Genomic DNA, 15,904 nt, shown 5'->3' with positions numbered 1-15,904 from the left:
GCAGACTCCTGATGAACTCTCCCACCCTCTGTCGCCTGAACACCCCCCCCCCCCTGGCTTCCTGCTGCCTGATGAGTTGTGGCTAGCTGGGCTCATTGTCTGTGCTCAGCAGACAAACGTTGGAAGTTTCACGGGACTTTCCAACCTTCACCCACCCCCCCCCCTCCCTCCTCAATTTAGAAAAAGTACGTGTGGCCTTTTTCCCTCTTCATCAATTTGTGACCATTGATTCCCTGTCAGGAGTCACCCCACGAAGCAGCTCACAAAAGTCAAAAAGAGTCTGGGACACATTTCCGGAAGTGAATATTTAATAGGAAATGTTATTTACTTTTTACAAGAAGTCAGTATTACTGGAAATGTTTTAGCCAATATACTGTATTGAAACAACAACAACTTGTAGCCCTTCAATGAATCTTATCATGCCGGTATGTTTTGGAGTAGTATTTACTTCCTCGGGGCTGATATGAAAAACAAGAATGACCCAAATTCACGACCCTTGTGCCTGCTGTGGCCATGCAGGAAATCAGAAAATAAACAGTTCATTTTTCTTCTTTTTTTTTATAGATTGTTGAACCATTAAAGAGAAATTAAAGCCCTTGAACCAGGACATTGGGGACACATTTAGATATTAAAGGTTCCTCTTACTCTTTTTCCATCTGCCCTGCTGCCTTTAAGCACACACCAAGTTCAGCGTACAAAGCAGAACTATACATGGCAGCTATTATTATAAAGAACATGGACTCCTAAACCAACTGGTGCTACCATAGAATTGTGATATACTCAGTTTTTGTTGACCTATATTATTATATATTACCGAGATCATAGTGTGGTGATAAAAAGCAACAATGATACGTTGTAGAAGCAAAAAGGTTTATTTTCAATCAATAGCAAGAAACTCCGCGGAGGGTCAATAGTTCCAACACAGGTAAGTATGTTACAATCTGAGTGGGAGAGACAGGCAAAGGAGGGGGACGTAGGAGACAGGTAGACAGGTAAGCTGGGTGGGGGAAGAGGAGGGGGAGACAGGTTGGGAGGCAGACAGGTTGAGATATACATTCATATTATAATCGTGGTTGGGGCAGGCTGACCCAGAACAGCAGGAGGCTGTCTGCAGGAACATTGTCCTCTTTCAAATGTATAGTCAGGCTGGCTAATCTCCCTCCACAATAGTTAGAAGTAGTGCTGAGCTGGATGCTCAAAGAAACAATACACATACAGTACATATTGAAGTAATACACATATAACTAACCATAACCACCATCTGTGCCATTAAAGGGAAGTGGTTTAAGGTTTCATTCAGGCCATTGTTGTTTACTGAGCTATAATAGGGAACAAACTGTATTCACATTTTAACTTAAGCAAAACTAACATACTGATGTATTGTCAGTTTAATGTGCTGAATTATTTAATTAAAAGTACTTATTATGCAAATGTTCCCATACTGTTATAATTTGTAGCCGTTATGTTTTTGGATAATCATTGCCAACTATTGTGTAAGCAGTATTTTGCTATTGTGTAGCTAGTTATTTATTGTTGGTAAATTGATGACAATACACCTGTCAGATAAATGTAGTGGAGTTGTTTTTAAGTACAATATTTGCCTCTAAAATGTAAATAAAGGTACACATATTAGGTATCATATGATTGGAATACTCACGTAGCCTATATGTTAGGAAAGTTCTTTGAGTAAATACACTTTCCATCCACAGAAAAACCTCTCTAGGCTAGGAGATGATTAATACACAGATTCCACACAAGCATAGGCCATTAAGGAAAGGAAAATCCCAATAATCCAGATAGGTGTCACTTTTAGACCTTGTGGTTGCCTCCCTCTAGTGTTAGACATGTGGAAACATTTTGGACTCTTTTATTTGAACAGCAAAAGTTTCATCTTTAAGACCAAATTGTGTTTTAATATAGCCTATAATAGAAACAAAACATACAGAGTGAATATTCTCCCAATATGTCTGATAGAGTATAAAGACTAGGCCAGACAACTAATTGCCAGTTCCTTCAAAACAACTAACTGCCAGTTGTTTAAATATTATTGAACTATAATAAAGTGCAAGAAGCTGCTCGTTATTCATCTTTAGTTTAACATGTTGTTTACCTAACACATGTTCTAGGCATCACTGCGCACGCGCATACCGGTATCCGTAGAGACGCCTTTGTGAAATTCTCTCCTGCAGCTCGTGGTGAAAGTGTTTCTTCATTTTGTTGTTTACCACCGTGAACCTGCACACTTTAGTGACCATAGTCTTCTCCGGAGAAAGCCGAAAGGCTGAGGGTGAGTGGTGTCGAAGTAAACCGGCGTTGTTCGTAAAATGCCGACCATTATAAGATTAAAACTGATAGGCTACTGTACTGACGCTTGACTTTTCCGTCAGTCTTGAACGTTGCAGTTGGTCACGGGTTAAGAAACGGTTCATTTGTTCACAGCAAACGTGACCACAAGCTCTCCCACAATTTAAAAACATTTGAAGAACACAGAAGAATGATCATTATATCATTCAAAATATGTCGGCCTATATATAGGCTATGCTTTGAACATTGTGTTCAGTTCAGTTGTTGATTTTTGTTCATGTCTGATACAGCTGTGTGTGACGACCAGTGCGCAAGCGCGGTGTGAATTATGGCATTCACGTGGAGTGATGATTGGAGAGGCCGCGCCCACGCGCACAGCTTCTAGTGCACCGTCTCGGCTCTCCACCTGCCCGTGGTGTAATCATGAGTGAAGCTCACCTACTCTGTCTGTGAGGCCGCAGCTGCTCGGAGGGGAGGCACAACAACAGCACACGCTTGCAGGTGCGTGCGTAGCTTCATACATTCTGATGTCCAAACTTGAGCACCATGAAATGAATAGGCTACATGTTTTATAATTTTACTTTATCTTAAACTGATTTTCATGTGGGATTGTAACTTACAATGTTGGTCATTATTGTGAATGAATCAATGGAAATATATTGTCTATTGTAAATAAATTCTTTATGGCAAACGAACTGACCAAAGATCAAAATAAGCTATGTCATATATTTATATGGTTTAAAGGTGCAGTGTGTAATATGACATCATCAAGAAAGTTCTACAAAGTTCTAGAATGCAACGCTCCCTGGGTAACCCCACCCCTTTCGAATAATAACAGAAGCTACAGTGGCCTTCAAGGACAAGAACAATTCTAAATTTTAAACAATGCACCTTGATGACATTCCAACTATGACACTTTCAAGATGGCGGCACTAGGCCTTGGTCCAAAATATGCAGAAATATGGACATATATGAGACCCTTTCTAAGGGAAAAAAATATAATAAAAAAAAAAAATTTCAGCTATTATGTATGTACTTATGGATATTATAATTACTTTCTACAAAATCTGCTAGGAAATAAAACCCAAAATTCTACACACTGCAGGTTTAAACTAGTGTTGAAGTGTGTTTGCTACTGAAACTATATTATAACATTTTTAAACACACTGTAACAAATGCTGCAGCCACATTTTTAGAAATACTTATTCTGAATACTTTGCTTAAAAGTAGTCAAGTTTAAATATATTGACTTAAATAAAATAAGAAACAGCTTTTTACTTAATTATAATACCATGTTTAATTATTGATATTGTAGATTGTAAACTCCCCAATCTAACCCTTAATTCCCAGAAAGAATAAGGGGGCCTGACCTCAGCGTAGCCCCATCGCTTACTATAATCAATATCAAAGTTATGAATAAGAAGTTTTCTGTGGAGATGGTTTGATCATTTCACCATCTTCAATACAGAGTTGCTGACAGCAGTTCCGGTGTGTGTTGCCCTTACATACAACTCACAGTTCACATGATCCTAGTGCTTTTGCTTTTGCTTCATTGAGATGTGTTCACAAACCTCCATGTGCCTCTCCTTCAGCCGGTAGGTTTAAAATTCTGTAGCCAATTAGCCATATCATTTATTGTTATCACGTATGAGAAAAAATGTATAGAAACATGAACAGTACGATATGAAATCAAGTTTTTGAGTCCTTGTGGTATTTGTTGAGGTTTTTTTTTAGTGCATGTGTGTATTTGAGAGAGTGCTGGGTGTACATTCTTGTCATTCCTGCAGCAATTAAGTGGTAAGTAACTAGGTAAGTAAACGGGTCAGGTCACTGTGCTAAGCTACTTGTTGTTTTTCCACTCACTATAAAACTTACTTACAATATTTTACGTTTTCATTTGTTTCTGTCAAACTGTTCTGACAAATGTTTCGCAGTAAAGTTTACAGACAGCAGCTACAGGAAAATAAAACAGAAAGTATGTTCATGTTCCTCTTTCTTCATGTATGTTAGTACAGCAGTATTATATTAAAACAAAGATTTTGCTATCTTAAGCTTCACATTTTCCCATTCTGATGGAAATAATCATTGATTTGAATTTACTATACGGCTTACAGTGATATTTACACGAAAAATTAGACACCATCGTCATACATTGAAAGTCCTGCCTTTAAAGAGACATTGTGTACGCATGGTGGTCTATATGTGGTTTATATAATGTTTTTAAAGCATCTATGACTACTTCAATGCAGAAAAAAATCCATTTTACACTTGCAATAACTTGAAACCGTCACTGAAAGGTCATTGCTCTTATTTCCACTGTATCCACTGATCCATGAGCACTTGTCAGCAGTCATTCCTAATGAATAACTATGACTTTATTCCAGACCCAATAGTAGTACAATACAAACAAACTAACAATATATACAAAAAAAAAAGAGTTCACCTCTCACCTACTGTATATAGCTTGCTGTGCGAACCGTGGCACAGCTAGGAGATTCACTAGCCTGTGGGAGGTTAATAATTATGGTTATTTACGACCACAGAGAGGAACTGAGACTGCTCTGTTGCTAAAGGAGAGAGTTTTTCTTTTCTTTTTCTTTTTTTCTACACAGATAAACCTCTCCTCAACATGTCCAAGCCCAAGCCCAAAGCAGAGAGCAAGAGCGGTGACTTGGAGGGCCCGGAGGGGGGCTGGGGCTGGGTGCTGGTGGCTGCCCTGTTCGTCAGCACTAGCCTGGTGTTTGGTCTGATGCGCTGCATGGGCATCTTCTTTGTGGAGTTTGTCCAGTACTTTGAGGAGAGCGCTCAGGCCATCTCCTGGATCTCCTCCACGGGCGTGGCAGCACAGCAGTTCTTCAGTCAGTCAATAGTGTGTGTGTGTGTGTGTGTGTGTGTGTGTGTGTGTGTGTGTGTGTGTGTGTGTGTGTGTGTGTGTGTGTGTGTGTGTGTGTGTGTGTGTGTGTGTGTGTGTGTGTGTGTGTGTGTGTGTGTGTGTGTGTGTGTGTGTGTGTGTGTGAGAATGTGTGCCCCTTGGTTTTATATTGATCACTAATTACAGATGTTTGAATGTTTTTTTGTCCATAGAAATCTAATCTATACTAATCAGAGGGGAAGAGATGTAAAGAGAGGGGGACATAGAGAGGAATTTTTATTTATTTCTGAGGCAGTTTGTGAAAAAGGGGTCCGTAACTCATCAACCATTTAAGCATCATTGGCTCACCTATTACAAACTCATACAAAACCCCACAGAATTTTATTTAAAGTGTGTGTGTGTGTGTGTGTGTATGTGTGTGTGTGTGTGTGTTATTTGGCTTCCTGCTAAAGATTCTTGACTAACTGAGGTGTGTGTTTGTGTGTCTACCAGGTCCCCTGGGTGCAGCACTATGTAATGCGTATGATACCCGGGTGGTGGTGATGACAGGGGGCTGTCTGGCTGGACTGGGCCTCATACTCGCCTCACAGGCCACGTCTCTGGTTCACCTCTACCTCACTATGGGTCTTATCTCAGGTAACGTCGTCTGGATAGCAATCAACATAATGGTTTCAGTTCCTCCTCTTCAGGGGAATCGATTTTTAAAAAAATTCCCAGTTTTTTACTTTTAGATGCTTTCATAGATAGTCTTCTTAGGGTGTATTCACACATGCCGTGTTTAGTTCAGTTGAAACGAACTCAGATGCACTTCCGCCTTCGGTGCGCATCTTTCAGACAGGTGTGAATACAGCAATCGCACTCGGGGGCGGACCAAACAAACGCTCCGAGACCCAGTTGAAGAGGTGGTCTCGATGCGCTTCAAAACGTACTCTGCTGCAGTTCGTTTGTGGTGTGAATTTGGCCGGACTCGATCCGACCCAATTGCAGGAAGCACTGTGCCTTTTCTTTTTTAATAAATCGCTGTCAGCTTCACATTATAGGAAAGTGTTGTTGTCGCCATTGTTAGGAAGATTAGTTGTGGTTTGACCGGGAGCCCCGAGCGAATATATTACATTTGATAGACAGGACGCGTAAACATGCTGATGTGTTCAGCGATCAGATGAAGGAGAGGGGAGCGTCTCCCGCACAGTGACAACAGGTTCACGCTGCGCTTTGTATGAAGTGCGTGTTTTTACTTTGCATCCCATGTTACGGTACCGTCAATACTACCCCTGTGTCAGTTTGGAGCTGAGCCGCGCCAAACTCACACCCAGCTGACACACGGCTAATTCAGCTGTGTCAGCTTGAGCCTATTCCTCGCGAGCCGCGCGTCCAGCAGCAAAAATACAGTAAATATTATGTTTCACATCGTAGGCTACAAGCCACACATTGACACAGGCCTACATATTATAACCATATGAAACAACACTAATTTGATGTTTTTTTAAATTTTATTTATAGGCTAGATGTTGGCCTATTTATTTATTTATTTATTATTTTTAACCCCATATCGTATCAGTTATATATTTCGCAGTTTTTACTTCGTTTTACCTGCTTCTCTCCACCCCAGAATGTCTGTCCAATGAATGAATGACCTCAGATCACGTGTGGTTTTGCTTCGTGATGCTGGTTCACTTGCAAAAGGGGCAATATGAAAGTGGACCACACCAAACAAAAAAAATCTAAACTCTATTTGGTCTGGACCAAAGCAAGTGAACTAGCGGACTTTCCCAGTGTGAATACACCCTTAGTTTACCTAGCAAAGCTAGTGAAATTAGCTACGAGGAGTTTTGTTGATTCTAGCCGCACCTTTGGACAAAAGTAGTGAAGAGAGACCGAAGAGGCGTCTCGATGAGGTAATGTATTTGTATGTGACCATGATGATGGTCCAACGTTCCCGGTAGGAGTTTTAATTGACAGTGGGTGACCTCTCTCACGGTGGGTCTTCCCTCCCCTCTTTGCTCCAGGTCTGGGCTGGGGCCTGGTGTTCACTCCCATGGTAGCCACAGTCATGGCTCACTTCACCCGCCGGCGCACCCTGGCCCTGGGACTGGCCTTCTCCAGCATCGGCCTCTCCTCCTTCGCCTTCAACCCACTGCTGCAGCTGCTGGTGGAGACGTTCGCCTGGCGAGGGGCCCTTCTGATTATCGGGGGCCTCAGCCTCAACATTGTGCCTTGTGGGGCCCTCATCCGGCCACAGCCACGCTCTAAAGCCCCGGCAAAGGTGGGACAAGACTCTACTCTCTTCATCTGTTATACCAGCCTGTAGATATACAGCAGATAAGGTGGATTCAGTTCAGGATTGCTGAAGCAATGAGAATAAATGCATGAAAAAAAACGTGGAAGAGATTGACACAACTCTAAATGTTGCTGTACATTTTCCTACAAGGATTATATCTGCATATTTCTTAGAATATTAAAAACTGCTTCAAGCAACAACCTACCTCAGCAAGAAATATGCACACGTCAAGTCCTTGCACATAAACCCCGGTAAAAAGTTATTTTGACAGTGTGGTTTTATAGATCAAACAAACAAGATAAGGGGCGCCCTTAGCTCAGTAGGTAGGGCGTCCCTCCCGGGCCGGGCCCAGCAGCAGACCCGGGTTCGATTCCCGCCCGCGGTCGTTCTCTGCATGTCACTCCCCTCTCTGCCCCATTTCACCTCTTGTCTCTTTATACTGTCAAATAAAGCATGAAAAATGCCAAAAAATATCTGAAAAACAAAAACAAAAAAGATACAATGTGTTGATTAGTGAGCGCTGGTGCTGGGAGGTTGTGACCTTTGGACAGACTCGTGCTAGCCGTTTGCATTCTAGGAGATAAGCTAAGCTGCAGTTCGAGGCTATATATTATGAGATATATATGAGAGCATGAGGTGTGTGTGCATGTTTTGTGCTATTCACACTCTCAGTAAGGTAGCCAATTAGAAAAGCTAATATATCTGCTTTTAATAGGAAAAATGTTGTGATCTTGGATGACATGCAAAGAGTAAAGATGAATCTCAACAGTTCTGTGTTTTTCCTCCTCCCCAGGTGGATTCAGAGAGTGGCTCATCATGTGCGTCGTTGCTGCAGCGACTCTCCTCCCACCTGGAGCTGTCTCTGCTCTGGGAGAGGCCTTACATCACCTACACCCTGGCCCTCTCGCTCCTCAACATGGGCTACTTTGTGCCTTACTTCCACCTGGTGGCCCACAGTCGCGGGGCCGGCTTCACCGAGTACCAGGCCGCCTTCGTCATGTCGGCCGCCGGCGCAGCTGACATCCTGGGCCGCGTGTTGTCGGGCTGGTTCGCGTACCTGGGCCACTTCCGTCTGATCCACTTGCTGAGCCTGTGGACCCTGCTGGCAGGTGTGTTCATCATGCTGCTGCCCGTCAGCTCCCTGTCTGGTTCCTATGCCGCGCTGGTGTGCATCAGCCTGCTCTACGGCTTCTGCTCCGGGGCCCTGACCTCCCTGGTCTTCGCGGCGGTGCCCATGATGGTGGGTGTGGGGCGGGTGATGGGAGCCCTCGGCCTGCTGCAGCTCATAGAGAGCGGAGCAGGACTGCTGGGGACGCCTCTGTCAGGTAACGGGAAACATCCAGGGAAACAGAAACAGTATATAACTAGTGCATTATTATCTTCCCATGTAATGTATGTCATTTCACCTTGCTTCATGTTTTCTAAGGGTACACTCAGGCAAGGTGTGACTCCTAAAGTGAGCTAATTCTGTCCATACACACAAGTTAACACACAGAAGCTAAAAGAAGTCAAACATTCATTTTAATAATCAGGGTCAGTCCAGTTCCCTCACCCATCTAAAGCTTATACTAATATACTGTAGTTAGCCTGAGGCTAACCCTAACTAGGCCAAAGTAAAAATCAATTATTAAAAATCTGATATTGTGAACTACATACTTCTCATACAACCTTACCGCCCTTGTGTTAATGTCTTATGTGTCTTTACTGTGAATACTACTTTCTCTTTTCTCCCATTAGGGCTCCTCAAGGACCTCACAGGTAACTACATAGCTTCCTTCATGGTGGCGGGCAGCTTCCTGGTTCTCGGTACTCTGACCATGGCCACTCTGCCACACTTCTTCTCCCTCACCGACCCGCCACCCCCTCAGAAGAGTTCACCTGAGCACAAAGACAAGGCTCTGCATTCAGAGTGTGAGGAGATGAACAGTTTGCCTTCCTCTGACACAAATCACAGGCCAGTGGAAATGAGCTGAAATAACCAGGATCAGTAGAAGTGAGCCGTCAGTCAGTGTGCTGCTGTGTTTTTGCCTTTATACCTCAAGAGATCCACAGCCAAAGTGAAGAAAGAAGAAGCTTTACCGTGGAAACACCACCAGCATAAAGGGCCCAGTGAGTTCCTCACTCTGTTACACAATCCTGACCTCAGTTTAATGTTTAGGCCAGGACCCTCTGCCCTGAATGGAAACTCCATGTGTGCATTTAAATGCTGCATTTGCAATGTACAGATGTGTGGTTACATAACACACACAGTAGGATGGTATGCAAGATAGGAAATGTGTATATCATTGATTCACATGCATTCAAATTTGCACTGTCTGCATATTTGACTATGAAACTAGGAAGTAGAAAAGTTTTAGTTTTTTATCTTTTACATTTTACATTTGAAGGTAAAATGTGAATTATTTTTTTATCTTGCGATTACATAATTAATCTTTTCAATTTCACCAAACTATTGGCTGCACTGGGTGTCTGTGCGTTGTGTATGTGCACAAACGACAATCAGTACATTCACATATGTCGAGTGGTTTTATAAAAATGATTGAAACTGTGAAGAATATTAAACAATATTCACATTGTAGGGACAATATCACCTAAACAATAACTGTGAAGGATGACTTGTCACCAGTCCCGTAGCATTACAGCTAAAATTGAGCTGTATTGTTTTTGTATTCCATAATAATGAATGAATGAACACATTTTTTTCTCTACACGACAGTGTAATTTGTGAATGTAGATCTATGAAGGAAAGAGAGTGCATTTAGTAATGAATAGCAGTGCCCCTCTGTGCTGCTACTCACTGTTAACAGATTTATTATGAGCACAGCAACTCACTTTTAGCCTCAGGATTTTCATTTCCAACAGTGCAGTATGTTGCTGCAATATACAAGACTGTGATTTCCCTAAGTGCATTTTCTAATCAAACAATGGCTGCTTGCACTTTGTACTGTTGTCAACCATAAACCAGAGAGGTTTGTCTTTCAGAGCGGTCAGGGTCACTGTGACCTGCTGGTCTTAAGGTACGTGACTTCTAGTGTCACTGGCCACTATTGAAGAGCACAGCACTAGTTTACTATGGAACGTTGGAAAATGTTCGTAATCAGCTTTTCCAGGCAGTTTTTCATTCAAAGTGATACTTTTTGAAAACAATTTAGAAATTTTTATTATAAATTTTGATTAAAAAAGGAATGCATTTTTTTTAATGAGTCTTTAGCTTTTTTTGTCTGGTTTATTTACCACATCAAAAGGTAGGTGTCCTGTGCAAATGTTTTGCTGACAAGCTCCATCACAAAATGTTGGCGCCATCTTCTGGAAATGTTGTACTCATGACAGCAAAACATGATGCTACGGATTCAGCCATCATTCAATCATGGAGTCGTAATTGTTGTTCAAAACCTAAAACTTCAAGACACTAAAAATGCATTTCTGTATTGCAGTTTTTATTTGATCGTGATACAGATCTCAAGTACCTCACTCAGCAACAAAAAAACAGCTGGTGTCTCAAAATGTAAAAAAGAAAAATCAGTTTACATTACAATTCTATGGATACAATACAATTTGAATTTCCAAGAAATACATTCACATTGTTTCCCTGTAACAATTCAATAGAAATGAGTATGACACAGGAACATAAAAAATAGCCCTTTTGACATTAAAAAAAACTCAACAGAAGAGATTTACAGGGATTAATTAGGAAAATGTTGGCAGAGTGACTGTGTTGCCCTCTGCTACGTATTAACACACCTCACACTGGTCTCATAAACCTGTTCCCACTCGGCCGCCATTGTTCTGGTCCGGCGTGTTCGCACAAAGAATTCACTGTTTGAGCGTTCATCCCTTTTGAAGTCAACACCAGCTGATCTATGACTAACCGTGTGTGTGTCTGGGATACTGGCATGTTTCCTACATGTGTGTATGGTAACGGTAAGTGTGATCTCATCTGTGGCATTGTACAGCAGAGAGGAGGCGACGGCTGGTTTAAGTTCTGGGGTCTGCGCTGCGGCGTTTGAGCTTCTCTGGGTTGTTGGAGGCCATGTGTGAAAAGTCTCTGAAGATGTCCTGGTAGGTTTCATCACCTAGGAAAAAGAGCAGTAATGGAGACATGAGCTTGAAGGTTTCAATTTGTTTTAACAAGCTTAAAAGCTGTTAAATGTAAGAAATTAATGCCATCCTTTCTGAATTTAAATTCTTGGCTTTCTTTTCTCAGCACATCCTGTTATTTAATTGGACACATCTATGTTTGAACCATAACATGTGTAAAGCTAATTAGGCCTTATTCTTAAATAGGAAGGGAACCACACTGACGTCACACACCAAACCCCTTGTGGCTTGAGGAAGGGTCTTTGATTGGACAGTGGGAAAACATTGTTGAGTTCAATAAAACTGAACAACTTTTTAATTCCAAACAAGACACAAATTCAGCAAAGAAGGTAAAGTGTGTCGAGAAACCAATTCTGTGATACAGTGGCTTAAATCTTGGGAATAGCCTCTACAATTAAAGTAAAGCGAGAAGCATGCAACTAAACAAACACACATGCATACACACGAGGGCATGCACATGCACTTTACCTCTCAGTTTTGCAGGAGGTGTCACACTGCACAAGCAGATGAGACCAGCCGGACATCTCAGCGGGCAGAAGGCACACGACAAAGACACACAATGATAAAGCACAGCACACGTCAAATACTGACTAGCAGTTTGTTTGTTTTATAGGAGCACATGAAAGCATCACGTTCCAATTCCTTCGTGAGTGAAATTTGTAAACCGAAACACAGATTTTGGGTTAGACCTCCTTAACGAAAAAGCCTTGATTTGAACCAAAAGGGACACTCATGAAAGAATGGATCGTGCAGCTTGAAAAAGGAGCCAATTGACAAAATGCAAAAAAAAAAAAAACACACACAAAAGCTCAGGAGCTGCAGCATAGCTACCGCCCTGACAGCATGGGACTCTGATAAAACACAAACACTTGATATAAAAAGATATCAGACTGTGTCACTATTCACAGAATAGTGGGAGATAACCCAACATTGAATGTAGCTTACTTAACCCCCAAACAACTGTTGGGATACACACACTACTATATTAGGTAAAAACCAGAACACTGTACATAACTACGGTATGTAAAAAATATCCCATATGTACAATTTCAGAGTAAAAATTGGTAAAACCCACATGTAGCTCTCTTTCTATGGACAAGGTATTTTTAAGATCTGTGTGGGTTTTCAAAGTGCAGCGTGATGTGCGTTTGTAACTTTATAAAGTGCAAGAATGTCTCTCACAATGTCCCTTCTTTGTTTCATTTTCCTGTCCGTAGTACCATGTGCTCTGTCTTTCTCTCTCTCTCCCTCCCTCTTGGTTCACAATCATTGGATTTAATGCTTTCTCCATGACGGCCATTTTTTGCTTTTTCAGTTTTCTTTTTCTTTAATCTTAGAAACGAGCTTGCAGAAGGGCCAGGCTTGCAGATGGACATCACATGATTTTCAAGCTCTGGCTAGTCGTTCTGCCCGCCCAGAGCCCAGCCACTGATATGGTTCTTTATAGACTGCAGGCTCTTCCTAGTGTGGGCCAGCCCCCCACCACCACCACCTCCTCCTCCTCCCGTCCCCCCCGAATAAGCCCCGGTCCCCTGACCCCCAGAGTGACCTGATTGGCCGAACGCTCCGTCCATCTCCCGCATCTCCTTGTTCATCTTGGCGATCCGCAGCCTGAAAACAGGACCAAGATCAGTTAGAAAAAGGCTCCAGTTGTTGTTGTTTTTGTTGTTAACTTGTTCACAATGCCCTGCGTTCCAATCCCCATACTACCCCTGCTATTTTTGTATGGGAGAAAAAAAAGATTTAGGATGTCTCAATTCTTGTGGTCAGATGATGATGCCAAATAGCTTATTTTGATGGTCAACTGTAGTATGTAGAATAAAAAAAAGAAAGAGTATGTGATTTGGAACGCAGGGTAAGTCTTTTTTTTTCTTGTCTCAGATACTCACAAAGTGACTATGTCAGCGTTGGCGGTGTCCACGGCGATGGTTATGGGGTCTTTCTGGTTCTTGTCCCTGAGGTTGTAGTCGGCACCTCGCTTCAAGAAGAGGCAAACCAACCTGGGCACACAAAAGACAGTTAGAGAGAGAGAGAGAGAGAGAGAGAGAGAGAGAGAGAGAGAGAGAGAGAGAGAGAGAGAGAGAGAGAGAGAGAGAGAGAGAGAGAGAGAGAGAGAGTGTGAGTGAGTGAGTGAGTGAGTGTCTGTGTGTGTGTCCTACCCAGTGTGACCCAGTATGGTTGCGTGGTGAAGGGGCCCTCTCCCGTTGCTGTCTGCCTGGTTAACATTAGCTCCGTTCTGCAGCAGGAACTCACAGGCTGCTAGGGCGTTCTGGTGAGGAGACAGGAATGTGTGACACTTATTTAGTTCTACAAACAGACACTCTACTACTTGGACTGCACTTATATTTCACTTTTTACAACAGTGTGCGCAATGAAAAAAAATTCCACTGCTAATACACAGCCTAGGCTCTGTAAATGGTCATGTTTCTAGCTACATACCCTTTGTTTGCGTACCACTTTACAGAGCCAAGGTTGTGTATTCTCACTGGATTTTCTTTTCAGCGCACACACAGTACATACTAGGTAAGGCATACTAGATAATCTCCAGTCATACTAGGTAATCTCCAGTGATCGCTTGGCGAAAATGTATTTATGTTTATTCTTACCGCGGCAATATCTGCCGTTAGCAATGCCACTGCTGTGTGTAAACAAACACCCAACTTTTTTTTCAGCGCGCACACACGACGGACAAGTAGCGGATGGTGAGTATATTTATTAGCTGATTATGACAAAAAAAATTCTAGATTTAATTGCTTAGTATGCCTTTAAAGACAGCAAAGTTCTGGTCCATCATTAACAGTCATGGGGATTTGAAATGTCTTACCCCCTGGTAGGAAAATTACATGGAATCTATTGTGTATTTGGAGTCATCAAAATCATCATGACTCCTCCTCCAGGGGACGTCGATATTAACGTCAACACTTAAATACAATGTAGAATTGGAACGTGTCCTCACAGCTGAGACGGCCTGTATGAGGGGCGTGCTGGCCTCCTCTGCTGTGTTGACCCAGCCCACAGAGGCTCCGTGGGCCAGAGCGTCCGCCATGACGGGGAAGTTCTGCAGGGCAGCGGAGCGGTACAGCAGGGCCCCGGGGTGGAGCCCACTCAGGTCCTCCTCCTCATCCTCAGCCTCATCTGAGGGGAGCACCAGATTCAAAGGTAGTTTATGTTATAGAGGGACCAAAATAGATTGAATTTAATTGAGTCATTGTGTTGAGAGACATTTACGACTTTTGACGGTCCATATGCAACACCTTGTAAAAGCTTATTTTCGTTGTTTGGTCTTATGTGTGATTGTGTGCGTGTGTTTGTGTGCGTGTGTGCGTGTGTGTGTGCATGCATGAGGGAGTTCTGTCTCACCTTTGTGAAATCCTGTATTGTTCTTTTGTACAAGGTCACTGGGGTTCAGACCTGAGATATAAGACGAAAAGCCACGATTAATGGTTTATCCTGTTGAGCATCACAGCACACACACATGAAATACAGCAGACGAGGCTCTTAGGTTATCAACTTTTGCTAGTTCACCAGATTTAGGTGTGTGGTTTGTGTGTGTGTGTGTGTGTATGTGTGTGTTTTTTTTGCTGACATCAACAGGGGTAAAGTGACTGATAAGCTTGACACCAATCGAGCAACTAGCTGAGTGTGTTAAAGTGTTCAAAGGCAGCCCGCGCTGTGTGTTGACCTGTTAGCCTGGGCAGAGTAGCTCTGTTGGGCTTGGGTTTGAGTGGTGGTCTCTGTGAGGTGGTGCGGTCCTGGGTGGTGGCTCTGGCCCGCCTGGCACTGGACCTCCTCACCAGGGGGTTCCTGCCCGTCTCTGGGAGCTTCTGGATGAACTTCTTCTCCACATATTTTGATCGAATCCAACACTCCTTGTCTGCTCTGAAAAAGGGGACAGACAAAGCACTTTTAGAACAATGGATTGAATGAGAGAGCAGAGAGAGAGAGATCGTCCCTGCGTTCCAAATCGCATAACTCTAGCATGCAGTATCCTACAATTGGGACATACTTTTAGGCATCTGGGTATTTTTAAGCATGCTAAATTTGACCACAAGAATAGGGATACCCTAAATCTATTTGTTCTACCATACTAAATAGTAGGGAAGTATAGGGATTGGAAAGGCAGGGCGTATCTTTTCAACAGTCTTCTCTCAGCAGGACAACAGAAGGCAACATGCAGGGCTGAGTTTGTCAGTGTGTCTCTGGCTTTACTTGTTTTCTCAGTTTGACTCCACAACCTGCTTTGTGCAGCTTGGAGACAAAGAATGCTGAAGAATGCACTCAGTTTATTCTAATGAAGTCATAAATAAGGTCACAAAAGTGCCTCCTTTCTTTAATCTTTCATTAGAGCACAT

General features: G+C 42.6%; 2 protein-coding genes across 2 annotated transcripts in view; one reads left to right on the top strand and one right to left on the bottom strand.

Moving 5' to 3' along the window:
* Window positions 1–2,175: 2,175 nt before the first annotated feature.
* On the top strand, window positions 2,176–9,427 carry slc16a13 (solute carrier family 16 member 13; the record flags this gene model as incomplete). The annotated part of the gene is made up of 7 exons (XM_080052430.1): window positions 2,176–2,287; window positions 2,595–2,805; window positions 4,917–5,162; window positions 5,669–5,812; window positions 7,183–7,439; window positions 8,248–8,779; window positions 9,192–9,427. The coding sequence occupies exons 3-7, from the start codon at window positions 4,934–4,936 to the stop codon at window positions 9,425–9,427; spliced, it is 1,398 nt and encodes a 465-aa protein (XP_079908556.1). The 5' UTR covers window positions 2,176–2,287; window positions 2,595–2,805; window positions 4,917–4,933.
* A 1,267-nt stretch (window positions 9,428–10,694) lies between these two features.
* Window positions 10,695–15,904, bottom strand: part of acap1 (ArfGAP with coiled-coil, ankyrin repeat and PH domains 1) — a 13,523-nt gene continuing 8,313 nt past the window's right edge. The window contains 8 exon segments of the mRNA XM_080052429.1: window positions 10,695–11,527; window positions 13,102–13,163; window positions 13,442–13,552; window positions 13,712–13,821; window positions 14,509–14,687; window positions 14,913–14,963; window positions 15,235–15,431; window positions 15,788–15,840. Coding sequence (XP_079908555.1) covers window positions 11,430–11,527; window positions 13,102–13,163; window positions 13,442–13,552; window positions 13,712–13,821; window positions 14,509–14,687; window positions 14,913–14,963; window positions 15,235–15,431; window positions 15,788–15,840 — 861 coding nt within the window. The 3' untranslated portion in view covers window positions 10,695–11,429.

The sequence above is a fragment of the Ammodytes marinus genome (assembly GCF_949987685.1).
Source record: "Ammodytes marinus genome assembly, chromosome: 23".
Lineage (NCBI taxonomy): Eukaryota > Metazoa > Chordata > Actinopteri > Uranoscopiformes > Ammodytidae > Ammodytes > Ammodytes marinus.
The sequence above is the reverse complement of the archived record's forward strand: the minus strand, read 5'-3'. Positions and strand labels throughout refer to the sequence as shown.